At 50.3% G+C, this 21204-nt stretch overlaps 2 protein-coding genes across 6 annotated transcripts in view; one reads left to right on the top strand and one right to left on the bottom strand.

Annotated features, from left to right (window-relative positions):
• Positions 1–1792: 1792 nt before the first annotated feature.
• On the top strand, positions 1793–16406 carry pdzd4 (PDZ domain containing 4). 2 transcript variants are annotated; one of them, XM_027029687.2, is made up of 8 exons: positions 1793–3628; positions 8024–8056; positions 8301–8590; positions 8913–8985; positions 9267–9365; positions 9461–9523; positions 9927–10028; positions 11550–16406. In XM_027029687.2, exons 1-8 carry the CDS (start codon positions 3569–3571, stop codon positions 13416–13418), a joined length of 2589 nt encoding a protein of 862 aa, XP_026885488.2. In that variant the 5' UTR covers positions 1793–3568; the 3' UTR covers positions 13419–16406. The 2 variants fall into 2 exon arrangements, with proteins under 2 accessions (XP_026885488.2, XP_035377770.1); XM_035521877.1 differs by having other exon boundaries at positions 8024–8062.
• The window catches only part of LOC113589830 (IQ motif and SEC7 domain-containing protein 2), a 61366-nt gene continuing 54620 nt past the window's right edge, over positions 14459–21204 (bottom strand). For 3 of the 4 annotated variants that reach the window (XM_035521871.1, XM_035521872.1, XM_035521873.1), the window contains 4 exons: positions 20523–20684; positions 20009–20203; positions 19629–19678; positions 14459–19239 (listed from right to left, as the gene is read on the bottom strand). In XM_035521871.1, coding sequence (XP_035377764.1) covers positions 18034–19239; positions 19629–19678; positions 20009–20203; positions 20523–20684 — 1613 coding nt within the window. In that variant the 3' untranslated portion in view covers positions 14459–18033. The remainder of the gene's footprint in view (positions 19240–19628; positions 19679–20008; positions 20204–20522; positions 20685–21204) is intronic. The other variant, XM_035521874.1, reaches the window with a different exon arrangement.

Genomic DNA, 21204 nt, shown 5'->3' with positions numbered 1-21204 from the left:
CTGGCACTGATGTCTTTTTCATTTACATCGCAGAGATCCTGTTTTGTGCCCTTCTGCACTAAAACGTTTCCTGCTGTTGTCGGAACAACCGAGGAGACAGGAGCACAAATACACTTCAGTGCCTGTCAGGAAGGTGCTACAGACACAGCGAGGTTATGTTTATGTACGACAGCAGGCTGGAGCTATACGGCTGCAGCTCCACTCACCAATGTACAGAAAGTTCACACACACACACACACACACACACACACACACACACACACACACACACACAGTTTCTGTGTGTTTCTGTCTCTCTTTCACTGCAATTGAACATGATGTGAATTATAATGTAATATATAAATAGCTATTAAAAACAAAAGAGGGATAAGGCTGAGACATGGCAACATGCTCGCAGTGCGTTTTAAAGATTTATGTAGTTTTACATCGCTGTAGAGAATTTAACTAACATGGAAAGCACTAACAACCCATAGCAAATACCACCACCACCAACAAAAAGCAAACAGAAATGCTACTCGACAAGCCAGTCACACAACAGTAAGAGCAACTGCACCACGCACTTCACAGCACAAATGAACAAAAATGCGCCACGTTGACACTACAAAGCAAAGGAGTAACAGAAAAAGAAAATCAATATGCTGTGATATTGCATATCAAAGGAGGCACAGCTCTGGTGGGAAACCAGGAGATAAGATGAGATGAACAAGATAGAGGTGTGGGGGAGAGAGAGAGAGAGAGAGAGAGAGAGAGAGAGAGAGAGAGAGAGAGAGAGAGAGAGAGCACCTGTGACATAGGGAGAGAGAGCGCACAGGCTTAGCGTGATAATCAGCGTTCTCCACGCTAAGATGCCGTTGGTCATGGCTGGCTCGAGAAAACGGCTTGCGCGGGACTACCCAGGGTGCCGTGGGGCAGAGAGGTGGTGCGAGATAACAAGTTATCTGCAATTCACACTGGGACACCGTCATATCTAATTTAGTTCCGCGGTATAGTCTGCCATGTGGCTGACAGGCCGCAGGGTTAAAGCTGAAAATGTGGGGGTGAATAATGCCCCACTTCAGTGCCAAGGTGCGGGGAAAGCTAGCTGTTCCCACATCTGGCAGTAGGACATGCTTTCAATTTGCTTCAGTGCTGCTTTTCATGCCGATACATAAAATGTGCACGTGTGCATTCCCATTATTTCAGCCGTGTCCGGATAGAGGGACTCATTACTGGCCGTCTTTCCCAAGCTGGAGTCTGCAGGTCTGGTGTGGGTAGTGATAAACTACAGGGATAAAATATATTCCAGTGCCACGGGAGCTGACATCACATTCTGGCACACGGGAAGGAACAAAGACTTGGAGCTGATGCACAGGTGATGGATAGAGAGAGGGAGAGGGAGAGAGAGGGAGAGAAAGAGAGAGAGCGAGAGCGGAGGAGCGTGTACAAGAGGGAGAGAGCAGAGGAGTGTGTGAGAAGGAGAGAGCGAGCAGTAAATGAGGGGATAGCAAAAAGATGTAGGAGGAGGTGTGAGAGAGAGAGCGGTAAATGAGGGGATGGCAAAAAGATATAGGAGGGAGAGAGGGAGGGAGGGAGGGAGAGAGGGAGGGAGAGATCTGGGCAAACGGCTGGTATTGGCTCGTACTGCAGTGAGCAGAGGAAGAGAAGGAGCTGGAGGTGTTCCAGTGTCGGGTGCGTGCAGCGGTGCACATCCCCTCACTTTCTGTCGCTGAGCAGGCCTGCCTGCCTCCGTCCCTGCACGCGGCCGGCGGCGCTCCAGCGCAGCCCGAGGGGACCGCCGCGTGGATTACTGCCGGACCGTCTGTGCACCGGGATCGGGGAGCGCTGCTCCTGACCGTGGAAGGCGCGCCGCCACGCTCCAGTCGTGTGAAAGCCACGACTGAACTGGATTACATCCCAGATCCGCTCCGGAGAGAAGGGGAGAAGAGAAAAGGAAGGAAAGGTGGTCCATCCCTGCCGGCTGGCTTTTGCGCTCTCCCTTTTCCTGGAAGCGGCAGGCTGCCTCGCTCATGGGGGAACGTTGCCGCCGTTGGCCCTGGACCCGGGTTTGTGAGCACCTGACGGAATATACACTCCCGTAACCTGCACCTCATTCGTTCAGGAGGGAACCGTGACCGGGCTCTGTCACTCATCCGGCTACGGATCACGTCGCTCGTTTTCTCCCGCTGCACGGTAACATGCGTTCTGTAAGATGGCTACGAGCTGGATGGCGTAACGTGTTTGATACTGGAAGCTTGTTAGGAGCTCATCTTGGCACAGTACAGATAGATACAGCGAGAGAGATGGAGGGAAATAGATAGACAGAGGGAGGGAGGGAGAGAGAGAGAGAGAGAGGCGGTGCGGAGAGGCAGGGAGAAGCAGCAGGAGACGGCTTCAGACGTGCTCTGACAGGTACAGTCAGTCACGCACTCTCGGGCGCGCACACCACGCAGTTAGAAGCCAGGAGAGCAGATCTGATGTGATTGGCGAATGACAGGACAGTTCATCTGAGAGCCTCACAGGGTGCGAAAAAAAGCCCCCCCCCGCAGAAGAGGAAGTGATTAAGAATTTCTTCATGTTTTGAAGAAAGGTTAACAAGAGGGGGAAATGAGCACGGCTGAATACGCTTATGAGAAAAGCGACTGCGTGCTCTTATTTTGACGGGAAAAAGTCCAATCCTGAAAGCAGCCAGTGTGTCTGCTTGTTTGGTTTGTGCCGTGCTAAAGGGATGAACCTGCGCTCAACAGGTCGGCCGCTATTCCACTGAGAGCTCGCAGGAGGACTGAGTGAACCTCAGACAGCCGGCCGCCATAAAGTGCCGTGTAACAACACATGAATATGCTAAAGAACCACAATGCACTTCTCACGAGGGAGGGCAACAAGTTTGCTAATAATAGCACAATGATACCATAAGTAGGAATAGGAAGGAGGAATCTCACTGGGGCACTGGGTGGTAAACATATAATATATTACTCACTGTCTCTGTGCCCCCTTTTTAATTAAAAATCTTTTGATTATGAAGCTTTGTATGCAAGAGAATTCACCCGGGGCTGTAGACTTCTGCACGCAAAACGTACCACCGCAATTTCTTTTACATCGCTGTGAATGTTTCATTCAACATCAAGATTTTACTTCGAGAAGACGTTTTTGATTTCCGTCTGCCATTCTGTCGTCTGCTATGCTGACAACCAATATGTTGTAATACAACAGCACGAGGGCACATGATCACATTCTGAATGCAGGTCGTGTTGTGAATCGTCCGACTGGGCCAAACTTGTGCCCGACCTTAAGCCAACGCGCTAAATCGCGCTGAAGCTACTACTCTTGTCTGTGGAGACAACCGATCATCTCCCTGCCAGCCTTCTCTGGAAGCGCGTTCTTTCGGGCGTTCGAGCAAGCACGCGGAAGAAGAGGAGCGGCCCCGGAGCGGCGGCCCCCGTCGTGGGAAGCGGACCGTTACCCTTTGACCTCAGAGGGTTAACTCCGTAATCAGACCGCAGGAGCTCCAAGCCCCGTTGCTTTTACCACTTGGTACCAAAGTCCAGGGCAGACAAAGACTTAGTACAGGGCTGAAGTGGAACCTGAAGCCAGGATGGGCTGCAACATGTGCGTGGTGAACCGACCCGAGGAGCAGTACAGGATTATGTTCCAGGTGAGAGCCCGCATGCCGCATTCATAAGACCCATAAGTCCTGGGTTTTAGGTCAAGGACTGTGAAGTCCACTTGATTGAGCTTCTCGAGGGAACCTTATCTCTAAGGGAATGTTAATAAAATGAAGTAGGTCGGTATTGCCTTGGTTGGAACAGAAGTGTAATGGGTAATGTAATGGGATGCAATGGGTTCCACATATGTGGCAGTCCACAAGATCTTCTGGGCTTGTTTAGGTTTCGCTGAGGTTCTAATTGATATGCCAAACAGTCACTTAATAATTCCGCTCACACACTGGGATTAAACAGATGTTTAGGGCTACGGAATTAACATGCCTACCCAATGTTCCTCTACTAAGACGGTTGCTTTCGTTTAGATGTGAGGCTGGATATTTTCATTATTTAAAAAAAAAATCAAATATAAACCAGTAATAGACTACAGTAACTAATGAAACTTCGCATACTTTTTTCATGGTTTCACGCTTCGCTTTCTGTCTTCCCTCTGTGAGGCCCTTCTCTTCCGCTCAAGAGTAAAAAGCACGTTCGGTGCCGCTCACTTTCCACTTTTAAGCAAGTGTTTTGGCAGTCTGCTTTGTAGTTGTTTTTTTCCGAGGGAGCAATTTGCACTCTCGCTAGACCTGCGTGTGCTGGTGGAATAGGTCACGCTGGATGTAATTTGAGAGGGATCTGCCGCTTCAGCTCGCCAATCTCGGCGCAATCTCGAGAGCTTCTCGCCCTCCTCCCCCCACGTCTCCACGCTGCCTGGAGTGCCTCAGAAGCTTTTGCTCTCTAACTAGCTTCTTACCCCCCGCATCACGGCGCCCTCGGTGGGCGAGCTCGCGTAAAACGCCAGGAAGAGGGGGCTCAGAGACCCTTTGGCTCTCACCAGCCGAGCGGCAAAAGCGTGCGGAGGCGTTGGGAGGCAGCAAGAAAAGCGGTGCGATGCAGCGCCGGCGTGGTTTATACGGGGTCTGCGCGCACCGAGATACGGTGGAGAAAGATGAATGGTGCCTGGCTGAGACAGCCGGGAGTGATGGCCCGTCTCGTGGGTTGTTTCCTTGGTGTTTCATTTTGACATGTCCAGTCACGGCTCCATCCCAGACCAAATCCTCGGACACGACCCTCACTGGGCTGGTTGTATCAGGTCCCTCAGATGGCACACTTGCGTCGGCACGAGCGGGTGCGAAAAACAAACGCAACACGCAGTCTGACAGACAAAGCAAGCATTTTTTTCCCCACGTGCTAAACACTTTAGTAAATCGGTAGCGCTGTGGCAGACGGCCACGTTAGTCATCTTGCTCGGGATCCGTTTCGTATAGCTCCATTTAGAATGGGAGCGCAGAGGCAGACAGAGACATTTCTAGCTTTGCCCCTTTTCATTTCCTCCACTGATATCCATCAGTGACACAAGCTGGTGAGCACACACTACATGGACATCAATCACTTCTCTCTCTCTCTCTCTCTCTCTTGCTCTGTGAGCCCGTGTGACTGTTGTTTGTTCATCTCACTGACATCCTGTGGTAAACAATTGTGAGGAAGTCCAGGAACAGACATGCTCTGCTGGAGTCAGGGATCAGTAGGATTGGCATAGGCGTAACCTTTTGCCCTCTGTGGCATTAACCGGACCCCCCAGCCACGCTGGCGTGCTGCTGTAGCCAACAACCAGGCGGGCCTCATTCATTTATCTGAACCTTTAGGCGGTAATAAACCGAGCTAATTGCTGCTAAGCTTGTGATGAGCATCACATGAGCGTGTGCCCACTGAAATCCCTTCAGCCGAGGTTGAACGCTGAGCCGCTCGTAAATGTGCCTGTAAATCTGCAGTTACTTTGCTAATCCATCCTGTAGCACGCTCCTTCCCTGTCTGGTGGGTTTCCCCCTCTCTCTCTCTCTCCCCCTCCCCAACAACAAATTCTGTCAAATGCGTCTCCCAGGGATGTGGTTGCCACAGCAACTGTGGTAATTAAGCAAGACCTGTATGCCTTTCTCACCATAGTGCACAGACAGAGGCACAGTACTAGTGAACATCCACGCTCGCCCGCCCACACACACACACACACACACACACACACACACGCACACACACACACACCCCAGTTTGCAAAGCGCAGATGGAAATGAGCATGTTCAACGCAGAGAAATATTTACTCTGGACCCTGCGGGACCCCGCGGGACCCTGCCCAATGTTCCTGGGCATAAGAGAAAGGTCTCCTGTCCTGCTGCTCAGTAGGCTACAAAAGGGGAATTAATTCACAGTGACATTTGGGTGTCAGTAACCTTTGCTTGGATTCTCCTCCCTTCTCTAACACAAGCCCCCCTCACGGGCCCCGTCTGCCTCTACTTCAGACACATAAATAAAGAACAGAGTGGACCTTGTACAGCAATCACTGGATGCTGAGAGAGAGAGAGAGAGAGAGAGAGAGAGAGAGAGAGAGAAAGAGAGAGAGAATAGTCCTGAACTGAGTCCCAGTCATTTGAAGCCTTAAAAAATGGAAATAGGGAATATAAAATAATATTTGAAAGGAAGAGTATAAAGAACGGTTTTGTAGAAAAAATTATCTACTTAACACACCAAGCTTTGAAAAAGACATGCTTGATGTTCAGTGTTGACAAGGCGGCAAGTGGAAATAAAAGGTACGTTTGGTTCGAATCATTAAAAAGTGAATATAACCTGCAAACCAACTTTCTTTTAATGATCACCACCAGATGTGATGACGACACAACACTGCATGTCTGCACTGTTGAAATAACTTAAATAACTAAAATAATTGATTTTACACATAATGCAGTCAAGCAACAGAAATCGTCTGGTTATGGTTTTAAACCATCTGGTGGGGGAGGGGGTTAGCATTCGTGCATAGCAGCGGCGGCTTTTTACGCAAATGCAATTATTCCACAGGGCCGAATATGAAAGGCAAAGGTCAATAGAGGTGCGTTTGAAGATAAAGAAATGTAATTGCTGTCTTCTGCTTCTGTGTTGATAAGCAGTCTGGCCCCACAGAACACTGCGGCCAATTTAACTGTAAAAAATAAAGTTCAGTCACTGCAGCACAGTTCAGGAGTTGCATCACTAGCACCAACAGACGAACTATAAACACCGACTAGGTCACATGCATGTTTACACCAGGGCTGCACGATATATCGTTTGGTCAATCACGATCACAGTTTTGGCGTTCTGAGAGGGTCGCTGGTCTCTACACATACACGAGCTACTTCTTTTCAGTCCATTTTTGCATAGACCAACATTAAGATGACTGTTGTTGACCATGTGTGGCTGTTTTTGCTGAATCAAAGGTGCCATGTGAATCCACTAAGGTAGTTAGCCTATATAACAAATAATTAAGGCCAGTCATCAACCGTGTGGCACTAATGAGTTCACTCATGTGCTTGTAACCTATTACGATGTCTATTTCAGTCTCATTCCAGAATAATATAGTCGCACTTTTGTTCGTATGATACAGCCCGAACCCTCTGTGTGAAAACTCTGTGGTGTAGTTCCCTTTTTCTACTTTTCAAAATGGAGGTGCTATGAATTCTAGAATTTTAGCTGGATGAATTTAGGGTGTATATTCATAGCACCAAATGCTAATAATACTAACGTGTTAGACAGACGGCAAGAAACGCCTCTTCGAGAGAAGATTTAAAATGACCAATGGCCACTTCAGATATGAGAGCTGAGGCTATGAAGCTGTGCGTATTAGAAGCCTATGCCGTAAAGCCCTCCGAGTGTGCAAACCACAGACTTTTAATCAAACCCACCCACAGGATCGATAGTCCTACATACACAGAAGCAGAATAAACTGATTGCTCTTTCATTTAGACAGTGAAAGGCACAGAGTCAAACGCTATAACGATAGCTCCGAGATGAGCTCCAGTCTCCAGAGGTCAGTTACAGGGAGGCGGAGCGGGACCAGAGGAAGGCGCCCGGGGTCAGCGAGGGCGTTGGCGGGATTAAGCCCGTATCGATTGCGGGCGGCACTATAAATCGTTTGTTCGTCCAAGAGATCTTCATCAGCGACCTGCAGGGCTGGGTGTTCGCGTCACTGAGCACACCATCGCACATTTCCATTCATCCCCCTCCCGCCGAACGCTAACGACTTGTCAAAAGAGTTAATGTGGTGGAAAATTAAGGAGAAAAAAATTAAATCATTGTGACAGTGGGAAGGCCCGGGGATGTCTGGAGCAGCCATGAGGACGCCCTGTGTGTGCCTGGTGCGAGTGCCTCGGTGTTATGGTATCTCTGGTAACGTTTTAAAAAAAACAACAGGGGCAATACCAATCTGTTCAATGGTCGTACTCAAGACCCCGTAATAAACATCCATGACTTAATCGTGCCATGTTTGTTTCCCTGTTTCTGAAACACTAAGGGTGGTTTTTCTCTCTCTCTCTCTGTTTTAACAGAAGGGCAACACACTTCGTCCTATTGATGCTGAAGTAAAGGTTTAAGTATAACATTCATGCGGCTTACTTTGACATCACATCTCTTAAAATGTAGAACAATGTACTTTAGAAACAGCATACATTCAAAATGATGTGAGAATGCATCATTAGACATATATAATAAAATCTATATAACAAAACAATGTAGGCAAACGTGGCTTGTTGTGAACAGGGCTTGCAGAGGTTCGATCATTCGAACCTTTTCTCCTTCACTTTCCTTCTTTCTACACTCCTGCAGCTTAAAGGCAGAAAAACATCTCATCTCTCCCAAGATAAGGATGGACATACCCACAATCCTTTGCTGCTGCAAGTGGTGCGCAAGGGCCACAGGAGGAGAGCAGGCACTATCGCGGGTGCTGCCAGACTCGTGGCCATCACCGACTGCGTGGACAACTCCACGCAGACTGACATCAGCTTCCAGAACTTTCTGGGCGTGGCCGGAGGTCCCTACCCTGGCAGCGGCTCCCCCAAACCGCCCCCGTCTCCCCCGCTGGTCACGCTGGTCCCGCCCTACCTGCTGAACGAGCTGTGAGTAACTAAGCGCAGCTAAACGCTCCTCCATCCTGCTGCTATTGATCAGGCCAGGCTTGAATGCACTTAGGACGCACACAGAGGCCTTTTTTTGGTGACTTTTTACTCATTCCCAGTGTGAATTCTGTTCTATGCATATCTGTTTAGAGCTTTAAATGGAAAATGGAAAATGACAGTGGAGTGTATCTTATAGAAATGCAAATGGAGCTGTATCACTGACTTAAGATAACACTTTATTGATCCCCAGGGAAATTGCTAACTTGATCCTGTGCTCAGGTAGACTTAAGTGGATAACAGTGCTAAGGAAGTGTCTTTACAGTTGCACTCTGGAGAATGACTACCTGGACATGGCCAACCACGAAGTGGACCGTCAGGAAGAGCTGGAGTATGAGGTTGGGATTCATAACCACCACCACAATCTTCAACATTTCAACCTCAGGCTTTCAACTAACACTCCAAATATTACAAAACAGCTCACAAACACGCCACTATGATATTCCTTCAGCAATCTGTAGTTTAATTGTGGCGTTGTTCTGTTGTGGCTGTTCTGTTCTTGTTGTGTTGTTGTTGTCACTGTGCTGTTCTGGGTTGGCTGTTCTGTTCTCACTGTGCTGTTCTGGGGCGGCGTGTTTGGTCTGTGCTCAGCTGTGAACTCTCTGTCTCTCTCTGGTAGGAAGTAGAGCTCTACAAATCCACTCAGCAGGACAAGCTGGGCCTGACTGTGTGCTACCGCACTGATGAGGAGGATGACCAAGGCATCTACATAGGGGAGGTGGGTGTAAACTCATGGGAGGTACAATATGTGATGTTGAAGTGCTAACGGTAGGCAAAGTGAGCACCATTCATGTGGTTTCCTCGTTTGCGCAGGTCAATCCCAACAGTATAGCGGCCAAAGATGGACGCATCAGGAAAGGTGACCGAATCTTGCAGGTACGTACGAGTTCATCGTTTATACTAAGCTAGGCATCGTTTGATGTTCATAGTTAAAATGTTTATCACGCAGAAACACGTGGGACTGATGAAGTTTTAGGATTGTAGGACGCTAGCACTAAACGCAAGCGTCTATTTATAAACACGATTGGACTCCTGCTGTGAAGTCCTTTTGGTGAGTTGACAACTTGAAAGTGTCAAATTGTTGCATTGTTATATGGAACTGTCAGCTGTCTGCTTGATACATTTGGGAAACAGGCACTTCACATCCCCATGTTAAATTCTCTACATTACGAAAAATTCTCTACTCTGTGTCTGCGTGAAGCGCTCCGAATTGTCTGTGTAGGAAACATGCTACAGAAATAAACACGTCTTGCCTTACACACGATTCTGTCATTCCCAGATCAATGGGGTGGATGTACAGAACAGAGAGGAGGCAGTGGCCATCCTTAGCAGAGAAGACAGCATCAACTTCTCACTCTTGCTAGCGAGACCGGAGATAGAGGTAAACACACAGACTGAGCCGGGATCGGAGTAAACGCACACACGAATGCAGAAGCAAGCTTTAAAAGACATGCATAGCTAATGCAGCCACTTCATCCCCAGCGACAACAAATCCCAAAATTAATGGATTATTTTGCCGACAGAAGGGAAACTGAATGCCCACATCAGGCGGGCCCGAATCATGTGATCACTCTGTCATTTGCAGCAGTTCCATTAGCACAGGTCCACAAGGAGAAGAGGGGGGAAAAACGGAGAGACAAAGAAGGAGACAGAAAAAGGAGAGGCAGGGAGAAATGGAAAAATGCAGGTTTACAGAACAGATTGGATAAAGTGCCATTAAAAGCGCAGGCGGAGCGGGCTGAGGAGGGGGCGGGGTTAGCTGACGGAGGCAGGACACGCTAGAGCACAGTGAGGAGGGGGAGGATCGGCCCTTTTAGCGGTTTCAAGGATGCAACCTCGTTCACACGGCTAAAATAAGATGTATTCTGTAATTTGTGCGCCGTGACAGTGGCGCCGACGCCTGCGCTTAGAACACAACATCTAATCGGACAGTCGTCGTTTCTTGCTGTACAAGGCAAAGGATAAGCAAATAACACCGACCCAAGCAAAAAGGCTGGTCAACTGCCCTCAAGTCGGGCATTTATACGAGAGAAATAAAGGCCATGACAGCAAAACTGCCGTTTAAGGTCAGCCAAAACCGCACATGCCAGTAGAACGTCCAAGAACTGCCTATAAATCATAAGCACGGCTCAGGCCCGATGAATAAAACAACGAGCTCATTTGAGGCAAAGCGCAGCATTAACAAGCCGTGAGCAGCAGAAGTGCTGTCCTGTAGCCGCAGTCTGCTGAGCTCGTGTAATCTCCAGCCAGACAAAAGGACAGGTGATTAATGAGGGCGGTGGTGGGGACCACTGCCATTCCTGGACCGGGGGGTGGGGTGGAGGTGTTGGGAGAAGAAGGAGAAAGGCAGAGATTAAAGATTAAAGGTTTACTAAATCAAGAGGAGATCAGAAGAGAGAGCAAGGGCTCGAGATGTGTCACGGTGAGAAAATCAATGCCTCCTTCCAGTTCAAAGGAACCATTGGGATGATTTTAACCATCCTCCGCAAAAGCAGCCAGCAAAGACGCCCATTTACCGTTAATGCAGGCGGGGTGGTGAATACATTCAAGATGTTGTGCTCCAGGAGGTCTTAAGCAGTACTGTTTGATTACGGGTCTTTTTAATCTCAACGTGTCAGATAGAGTATTTAGTAAACAAAGCATTCTGTGTACGCTATCCATATTCAGAGGACCCCAGCCACGTCTTTAGCAGTGTATATTTATACTACCATCTAGTGTTAAAACGTTGTATTGCATGTGCCCACTCGGAGAGCTGCAGCACCAATCATGTTACATCTGTTGCCCAGTAACAGCCTTCTGATAAGTGTTATTTTTTTCTTTCTCCCAAACAATGACATCATCAAATATAAATCGAATCGATGGGCCCCCTGTGGTCTCCTACTATTTGAACTAAAACTTTAAGGAGGACACAAACATAGACCCTGAGGACCTAGACTTTGAGCTACCAGTGGGCATGGGCGTCGACAGTCTCAGCACCTCACACCTGCCCAGTCTGTGCCTCCTCCGGCAGCGGAGGTCCCAGGTGGGCGTCCCCGAGGAGCCCCTGCCGCAGCAGGAGGCGCCGGCGCTCGGCCTGGCCGCCCTGAACAACAGCCAGGAGCTAGACAGCGGCGTAGGCCGCACAGACGAGAGCACGCGGAACGAGGAGTCGTCTGAGCACGACCTGCTGGCGTGCGACGAACAGACCAGCGCGTGCACCACCAACGGCACCAACACGCCGCACAGCCTGCGCAAGTTCCGGCCCGGCAGGGGTAGTAGCGGAGGGGGAGACACGCCCTCGCCGCTGCTCCACCTCCGCGAGCTCCAACTCAGCACGGACTCACTGGACGTCGGGGCGGTGGGCGGAGGCTACCTTCACGACCCGGTGGGCGCCATGATGATGCCAGGCCTGACCGAAGAGGAGTGCGAGCGCTACCGGGAGCTGCTGGAGATCAAGTGCCGATACGAGAGGAAGACAAAGCAGGGCGGTGCCAGGAAAGGGGCGGAGGAAGGGGAGGGGCTGGAAGAAGAAGGGGAGGGGTTGCAGGGCGGGGAGAAGGAGGCGGACCTGGACGAGGAGTGTGACGCGAGCCTGACCCCGCACGAGATGGCGCTCTTGGAGGAGGAGCTGCGACACCTCGAGTTCAAGTGCCGGAACATTCTGCGGGCACAGAAGATGCAACAGCTGAGGGAGCGCTGCCTGAAAGCGTGGCTGTTGGACGAGGAAGCGTCAGGCAGGGGCTCGTCCGACCTGCAGGCTTCGCCGCTGCACGAGCTAACCGACATCAAAGAGCTCCCGGAGAGGGAGCGATCGGACAGGGAGACCAGCAGCGCCTACAACACCGGCGGAGAGAGCTGCAGGAGTACACCCCTGACGAGCGACCACCTCTCGCCCGTCGCTCAGACGGAGGAGTGCGCGTCCCCCCTGCAGGGGAGGCCCCGAGACCGTCCCAGCTGGAACGAGAGGGGGCGCGCCAGCCTCGGCTCCGCCTACTCACCCGGCAGCTACAAGAAGTTCCAGACGAGCAGCACCGTCAACCCGAAGTTCCGCTCTCTGACCCGGGAGGGCGGGAGCTCGCGGGCCGAGGGCGCGCACGAAAGGGCAGGCGGCCGCAGTGCCGAGTCCAGCCCTTACTTCACCCGACGGCGCCACCCCAACCGGGCTCCGCCCGAACGCTACCACAGCTGCATGCAGCTGGGCTCCTCTGTCTCAGAGCCCTCGGCCGAGAGGCCCGCGGAGGGGGAGGGTGGCGCCAGCCGGGCCGGCCCCTCCAGGCCCTCACTGGACCTGCCCCTGGCCCTCACCCCCTCCTCCCCGCGCATGGAGTGGAAGGTGAAGATCCGCAGTGACGGCACCCGCTACGTGGCCAAGCGGCCCGTCCGTGACCGCCTGCTCAAGGCCCGCGCCATGAAGATCTGCGAGGAGCGCAGCGGCGTGACCACGGACGACGACGCGGTCAGCGAGATGAAGATGGGCCGCTACTGGAGCAAGGAGGAGCGCAAGCAGCAGCTGCTGAGGGCCCGCGAGCAGCGCCGTCGCCGCGAGTTCATGATGCAGTGCCGCCTCGACTACCTCCGCCACCGCGCCCAGGAGCCGGCGAGGGACGGCCTCCCGGAGGCGGCCCAGGCGCCTGGCTCCACCCCCGAGCTGAGCCAGAGGCGGAGCTCCAAGAAGCGCAGCCGGCGCATCCTGGACAACTGGATCACCATCCAGGAGCTGCTGGCCCACGGGTCTCGCTCTCCGGACGGGAGCAGGGTGTACAACTCTCTCCTGTCCGTCACCACGGTCTAGGAGCCGGATCCGCTTACGTTGGAGAGAGCGAGAGCGAAAAAACGAGAGCTTTTGTTTAAAAATAGGCCTAAATCTCAAGAGCACATTGATGTTGTTTTAAATGTTTTGTTTACAAAGATTTGGATGAATCTCAAAGCACAGTAGCCAGTTAATCCAGCACAAAAAAAAGAACTAACCGTAAGGCACATCCAGCACTCATACAGTGCATTCTACATACTGTACACAGACACAAGCAAACCTGGTAGCCCAGATCATCTGTGTGATTTTTTTTTTTTTTTTGCCATCAGCTATATCAGAAAATACCGAAAACTGCAAAAAGCACACACAGCACAAGACCAATCCAACAGCACCTTTCGACTCGAGACTCCGAGCTAACCTCGTGCTTCCTGGCGTTTAGGGCAGCAGGCGTCCTGTTAGCATCGATGCAGAACCCTGTAGTGATCATTTACCCGCAAGGTGCTGATACAGTCATGATAACGCTTCACTTACAGCACAGTCATTGCCTCTCAACAGCCACAGCAGGACATGCGAATGTATAAGTGGTTCCTGTCCCAAAGCGCGTGCAAAGGTTGCGTTCCGGAGGCAACGCAGTCCGAGAGACGATGCCATGGCAATGGTGCTTGTCGACAAAGACCTCTCACCTGCATCAGACTGGGCTACTGTGCAGCTCAGCATAGTGAACACGCAACCCAGGCCCTACAACAGACCTACAAAGGTCCGGCTTGGTGAGGAGCTGAGGGTACAAGCAGCCTTCGCTCACCACACCGAGGCACTGAGACTGGGACGGGGGGCCACGCTGCCTTCCATACAAGAAGTTCTACCGCCAGCCGGGGCAGCTTCGGCCCAAAGACCCGCTTATCGGCACGGGAGGCGCAGAATGAAGCCCCGTGGAAGCAGCGGAGGGATGAGCAGAGAGCGCGTGAACTCCGAAGTACGGGCAGCACAGAGGAAGGGCACTCCTGGGCTAGACAGGCAGTTCTTTGAAAGAAGAATAAAGTACTGGATAGCTCTGATTTGTAAATGAATGTGAGTCAATAGAAAATAAAAAATACAGCTTTACTGACCACTCTTACCCTAACCACTCTTATGTTTACAAGGTGATTTTTAAAAAAAACTTTTGGACAGTTACATATTTGCATGATTTTAACAAGAGGTATACCACACAATAACAGAAATATTCTATAGATTATATTGTTGTATATCCATTGCCAAGTATACTATGTATGTGATCAGTTTTGTATGAGTTTTGCTGTCTTTAGTTGACTGTTTTGTTGGTGTGCTAGTCAGAAAAGTATATTATTACTCTTGTTACCTGTTGATATAATTGGTCTTATTTACACAGCCTGTAAAATACATTTGATCTTAAGTGGTAATTCTAATGTACTGTTGAAATGGTCCAAACCCACAATGTTTTAGCAAAATAAAACCATTTTGTATGATTAGTATAAAACAATTTGTCGCTCAGATTATTTGGATCATTCCATATTTGGGAACTTGCAGAAAAATGAACACACACCTCGTGTTCAAATATCAAGTAACTGACCCCAGTCGGTTGTAATCAAGCAGAAAGTACAGTCTTTCCAACAGCAAGAACATATTTTATAGAACAAGAGCAATAAATAATCACATATAATTTCTCTGAAACAGGTTTGCATCGAAACCTCATACATATATACAAATAAAACTTCATACAATATCATTTCTTTAAATATAGATACTGCTCTGACACGCACGTGATACAACTTTATAGTTACATTTTGTTCTCCAGGCCCTAAAGTGTAAACAATAGCTCGTCGCCCCCCGGCCTTCCTGGTCAGTTATAGACACGTATAACACAGCCCATTCCAGAGTAAATAGACTATTTATATATGCTAATATGTACACTCAGGTTTATACAGCGTCATTCGGGTAAGTGCAGGAAAACATGCAACACGCGCCGAGACCTCAGCGATGCAATCGGGAGTAAGGGTGCACATATTTCCCACGCTACTCAATCTACTGTGACAGGTCCGTGAGTCCTAGACTGGTCCGTGAGTCCTAGACAGGTCCGTGAGTCCTAGACTAGTCCGTGAGTCCTAGACTGGTCCGTGAGTCCTAGACTGGTCCGTGAGTCCTAGACGGGTGCTGGCAGCTTTACGGGCATTGTGTCCTCTGGGACTCGTATCACCTGTTGCATGCACTAGAACGAACCTGTGGAGTCTGTGGTAGCGAGTCAGTTCATAGGAGGACATAGAGCAAAGGGCAGGGGGGTGTGTGTGTCAATTTTACACCACTTGGCAAAAAAACAAACCAAAAAAACACGATTTCAGATTTATCCTGTAAATCCCTTTTTTTTTTGGTACACACCCTGTTGTACATTCGCTCTTCAATAAGAAGCCCTATTAAAGACTAAGTGTAACTGTGTCCAAGATTAGACATTAGTCTATGGCAGGTAGCCATATTGGCAGATTATTTCCAAAAATATTTCAAAAAATACAAAAAGTCAAAATCTTCTGAGGGCGTTTTGTTGGCGTAACGCTTTTAAGAGCTCTGCATGTTGGAGGGTTTGGGAGGGGGATAAGCAAAGATCTAATATCGAGGCACTGCACTGATGAACTCGGGCAAACTGTGCAAAAGCTCTGAAGTTTTAGCAGTGAAGTAAAAGCATCATACAAAAAGATTCCACTGGCAACCTTCACGTGCGAAATGCATTAGCGTGTGCCATACCAGCATGCTCTTCGCCTATGGACAGGAGGGCACAGATATGCAGCCTGACATTCTTATAAAGAGTGGCTTGCTCAAGTAAGACTGTATGGCTTCTGGCAATGAGTTTGGTGTGAAATATATGTTGTCTTCGTCATCTTTTTTTTTTGTTGTTTTTTTGGGTATTTTTTCAAGCTTACTGCAAAACAAGTTCCTGAAATAGGTAGCCCGGGACAGTTCTAAAAAGTTCTGTTTGTACACATGAAATCACACCGTGTTAGTTTGGAAAAAGCTCCTAGAAAACAAACTGGCACAGAAACAACACTCATATTAGTAGTAACTGTTACACCAAAAATATCGAGGATAATATTGGTAATATTTGACATCGTAATAGCAATGATGAAAATAAAACACATTTCTACCATACAGTGACTCATATTGTACAAACAATGCTCGAATGTCAGTATCTATTCATACGTTTCCAATACAGTTCAAGCAACTGTACTCTGTAACTTTACAAAAAAAAACAAAGCAAGTCAAGGCCTGTACAATTAATTCTCCCAGATTTAAATTCTCTTCTCTATATCTGTTTACTTGTTGTGTCTTCTGGGTAAAAGGTGAAGGTGCTGAATAATAACATGTGTTATTGCACCATAACCCTCCTAAACACTTACATTAGGCACTAAGGCTATGTAGTGAGTTGCAAACTAACAGGTAATTAGCTCATTTGAGCATTTACTGATAGAGGGTCACTGTAAAACTTACTAGACAAATCCTAGTTATTAGGGATTTAAATTAAATCATGATTCTCTAATTTATTTAATTTCATTTAGAAAGAGAAAAATATATTTCATCATCTGTTCATTATATTATTAATAAACTGAGACAAACGGTAGAACAAAATATTTTAAATATAAATCCACTTCATATCATCACTGAGACCTTTAAATAATGAAAAATGATTTGTCATTTAAACTGGATTATGGCTGTCTTATTGCAGATTTGAAACACTGTGTGTGTGTGTGATGTTGTAATCTTGAAAGCTTCCCCTTGTGACCCAAATATTGGAATGATGCCTTCTGAATGATGTGCTCCTATGACTTTCTTTTAGCAGAAGTGTTCTCGAGTAAAAACACTTTAAGAGGTGACAGAGTGTAGTATTGTTCAAAAGTGCACGGCTGGAGCTTTTAAAGCTGCAATACAACCTTTTCTTTGTCCATTTCTGTCTAAATACTGGCAATTTTTGTCCAATGTATGGCGGAATGTGTCACTCAAGTTTGTCAAAAACCAAAAAAAAAAAATACTGTCAGGACCTGGAATGATTGTCACTTGAAACGCACACACAAAAAATAACATTTCAAAATGGAGCCAATAGGATTCCTAGAAAAGTATGTTCCATTTAAGTCTATGCATGTCCTGCGCTGCTTCTGGAGAACTTCAGGTCCCTCTGCCTGTTCTGCGCTTCCCACGTCAGCCCAGCTGAAGAGCAGAGAAGCGGTGCGACGACACTCTCTTCCGACATCTTTCCTTGCCGCGTTGCCATCTCTTAAATCACTCCCCGTTTCTCTCACTCACTGTAATTTGGCACCAAAACCTCAATTTCTACCTTTGGCAACATTGACATCTACTTCATATAAGAACCCCCAGTTTCTGTGAACCTCTGGAAAAGAAAACCCATAATCCTCTCTGCCTGCAGCTCCTCCAAACCGGTGGGTTTGTTTTTCGGACGATATGAGTACCGGAATGAAACGACAGCGGACGGCATTGTCATGCGTTTAGCGGCCTGGTCGAAGGCCAACCGTCTGCCCTTGTCAGCTCTAGACATGTGGGAAGCTGATGTGGAAATAGCAGAGGTGGAGCAGTGTGTGCTTCCGTTTTCCCGGGCTCCGGCTCCTCCGGCGGGGGGCCCTCGCCCTCCGAGGCCTGCTACGTCTCACACCACCGTGCTGATGCGGTTGATAGGTTTGGATTTGGAGCTGCCGACCGTGCTGGTGTTGGCCCCTCCGCCGACGACCAGCTGACCGCCCCCCTGTGGCCCCGGGGGGTGTTGTGGCGGCAGCGGCGAGAGAGGCGTGAGCGGAGTAAGAGGGGTGAGGGGGGAGGTAGGTGGGGGTAAAGGCGAGTGCAGCGGAGGAGGCGGGATAGAAGACAGGGGTGGGTACTGTGGCACGTAGTGGGCGGCGGCCTGCGTGACGTGGCGCGCCGTGATGGCGGAGGGCGCCTGGGGGGGCGGGGCAAAGATAAAGTGAGGCTGATGGGCGGAATGATGGAGCAGAGGGTGGGGGCCGTGGACGTGGACGTGGCCGGGATGGCTGTGGGTGTGGGAATGAACAAGGGCGTGGCCGTGCGGGTGGGGGTGCGGCTGGGAGTGGGACAGCGTGAGCGGCAGCTTGCCGGGAGGGCCAGGGATGCGGGCGGGGTGCGGCATGGGGTTGGGGTGCACGTGGTGGAAGGTGAACGCGACGCCGGGCGAGTGGGGTGAGTGTGGCGAGAGAGGCGGAGGCGTGCAGCCCAGGCTGGAGTGGCGGCCCTGCACGCCGTGGTGTGAGAACTGCTGCTGGAGATGAGCCGGGGCTGGGCCGCGGCGGGGCAGCGAGCCGCGGTGGAGGGTATGGTGCACGGCGGGCGTTGGGGGCGCGGCCGAGGGCTGCACGTGGTAGCGGTGGTGGTAGTGGTACGGCGGAGGGGGCTGGCCTACGCTGTTGTGGCAGTACTGCGCGTGCAGAGCCTGGATCTTGGAGGGCCCACCCGGATCGGACTGGCTGAGCGCGGAGGGCGAAGGAGGTGGGGGTCCCCCAGTGGTGGGAGGGGGAACGGGGGCTGGGTAGTGTGGACCGGGGGGTATAAGGGGAGGAGGGGGCTTGGCGCGCTTGCTGCCAAACAGGGAGCCCAGGAAAGAGGCGGAGCTGCTCCCGCCAGAGACGCTCCCCGGTCCCCCAGCATGCTCTACGGTACCGGGGAGTGGCCCCACCCCAACGCTCCCCACGGCGTTGTGTAACTGCCCCGGCCCACCCCCCACCCCTACTCCGGGGCTCAGGATGGGGCGGTGAGGCCGGTAGTCTTCCAGGCCGTAGCAGCTGGGAAGAGCGCCCCCCATGGGCATACACTGATGAGGTCGAGGGCTGTTAATGATGGATCCCTGAACACACACACACACACACAAATCAGACCAGAAAGAAACTCAACCGTCACTAGGCCTCGGAGGTCAGCTAGGAGCCTATGGCGTTCACACACTTCCATGCACTTCCAGAAACAAGCGGCAACCTCACGCTACAGCAAGGTTGGAGATAACTCTCGGATGGCGCGCATGCTAGTGTAGCTTCGCCTGACGCCGGCCCGAGTTCCTCGCTGCACACGGAAACCGACATGCGGCATGCAGGGCCAGGACGGACCGAGATGTCCCGGCACGGACACCGTCGCATGCAAGGCTGTTTCACTGCACATGCAGGGCGGGTTTATGGGAACGGTCTTAATGCAGCGACGCCGTTGGGGCGAGAGCTCGCCTTTGGGGCCGCACCCGAAACTTACTTCGATGGTACTGTCCAAAGAGCCCACGCTGTTTCGCCGACCCCGCTTTCCTGCATCCGGCCAAGCACAATAAGGACGTGGGTCAAAATCCAAGAAGAATCTACTTTATACACCCATATAGCAATACAGAACGTTTAAAAACATTAGCCACGGTGTTACACATGGGCCGTGTGCCGGCAGAGGTCCCCTGCTCAATCTCCTGACTATATAGCACACTATGAGAACTCGCACTCATCCCAATCTCTTGTTTTTACACTTTAAAACTTACTTAACACTTTTTTTTTTTTTTAAAAGCCCAATACACTTCAGAAACGGAAGTGAAGCGTGTACGTCTGGGTGGTGTTGGGTGGTATGGCTGCGTGTGCATCTGTGCGCGTTACCTGTCTCTGACAGGTCTCTGAGCGAGGAGCTGAGCGCCGTGCGCTTAAGCCCCTCCCCTGTGGCGTATGTGTCGTCGAGGCTGGGCCTACCCAGAGTGCCGTTCACCACCTCGCTCTTCATGCTGCCCACCCCACTGCCCACATCTCCACCCAGAAGCCCCGGCCTCATCACACCTTTCTGCTTCTCCAGCTCCGCTGCAGACAGAGAGGGAGTGAGAGAAAGAGAGAGAGAGAGAGAAAAGAGAGAAAGAAAAGAGAAACGGAAAGGAGGAGATTATTCCTGACATATCCCTTGCATGCGATTCAGGAATTATTTGGTGCTGCGTTCTTTTGCTTTGGCGATCTTTTCCTCAGACGGTGTGGAGAAGAAGCCTCGGTACAGTCCCGTTTGTTGGAAGATTCAGCACTGGCTGGTTTACTGCAGTGCACGTGAAACGCCAGCCCCCAGCGAGAGCCATCGGGAGCATGCCTGGGGGGAGGGAGGAGGAGGAGGAGGAGGAGGAGGAAGGCTCACACTCCACGCGGTACTTCTCCATGTCCTGCACCTCAGCGATGCTCTCCCGCAGGTCGCTGACAAAGCGAGTGCGATCCTGCTGACTCGGAGCCGTGAACACGATCAGGACCTTCCGCTCGCCGCCAGGGATCGCCGAGGTCAAGCGGATACCATGAGGGTAGTCTGAGAGAGGGAGGATATAAATGGAGAAAACAATGATCAATAATTTATGAATCCCGCACATGGACCACAACTACTATACCTTTAGGCCTATTTAAAACGATGAAGGCATTACACAAGCTTACGACAAAGATTTGTTTTGAATTGATAAGGCTTTGATTGCATCTACAAACACTGCGCAACACACGGCCAATTAAAGCACCCAGCTCGACCCAGTTCTAGGACTGGAACTGCTGGTGTTTACTACATAACATTCACTGTGTTTACTACATAACATTCACAGTCTATGGAGGAGATTTCTGAGCAATGGATTTTTTTATGACCCTTCTGCTGAAATGAAACTCAAGACTCTATCCCACGTAAACTAATAGAGATAATACAGAGATTATTGCCATGCAAATGTTTCCTTAACCACATCTCCTCACTAACGCGCAGCGGCGGTAAAAATGAACCCGGCTGGCCGGCCGGCCGGCTTGTGCAGTCTGTGACCTGCGTCATCCACACGACCAAAGCCAGCGTCTGG

Source organism: Electrophorus electricus, chromosome 23 (genome assembly GCF_013358815.1).
Source record: "Electrophorus electricus isolate fEleEle1 chromosome 23, fEleEle1.pri, whole genome shotgun sequence".
Classification (NCBI taxonomy): Eukaryota; Metazoa; Chordata; class Actinopteri; order Gymnotiformes; family Gymnotidae; genus Electrophorus; species Electrophorus electricus.
The sequence above is the reverse complement of the archived record's forward strand: the minus strand, read 5'-3'. Positions and strand labels throughout refer to the sequence as shown.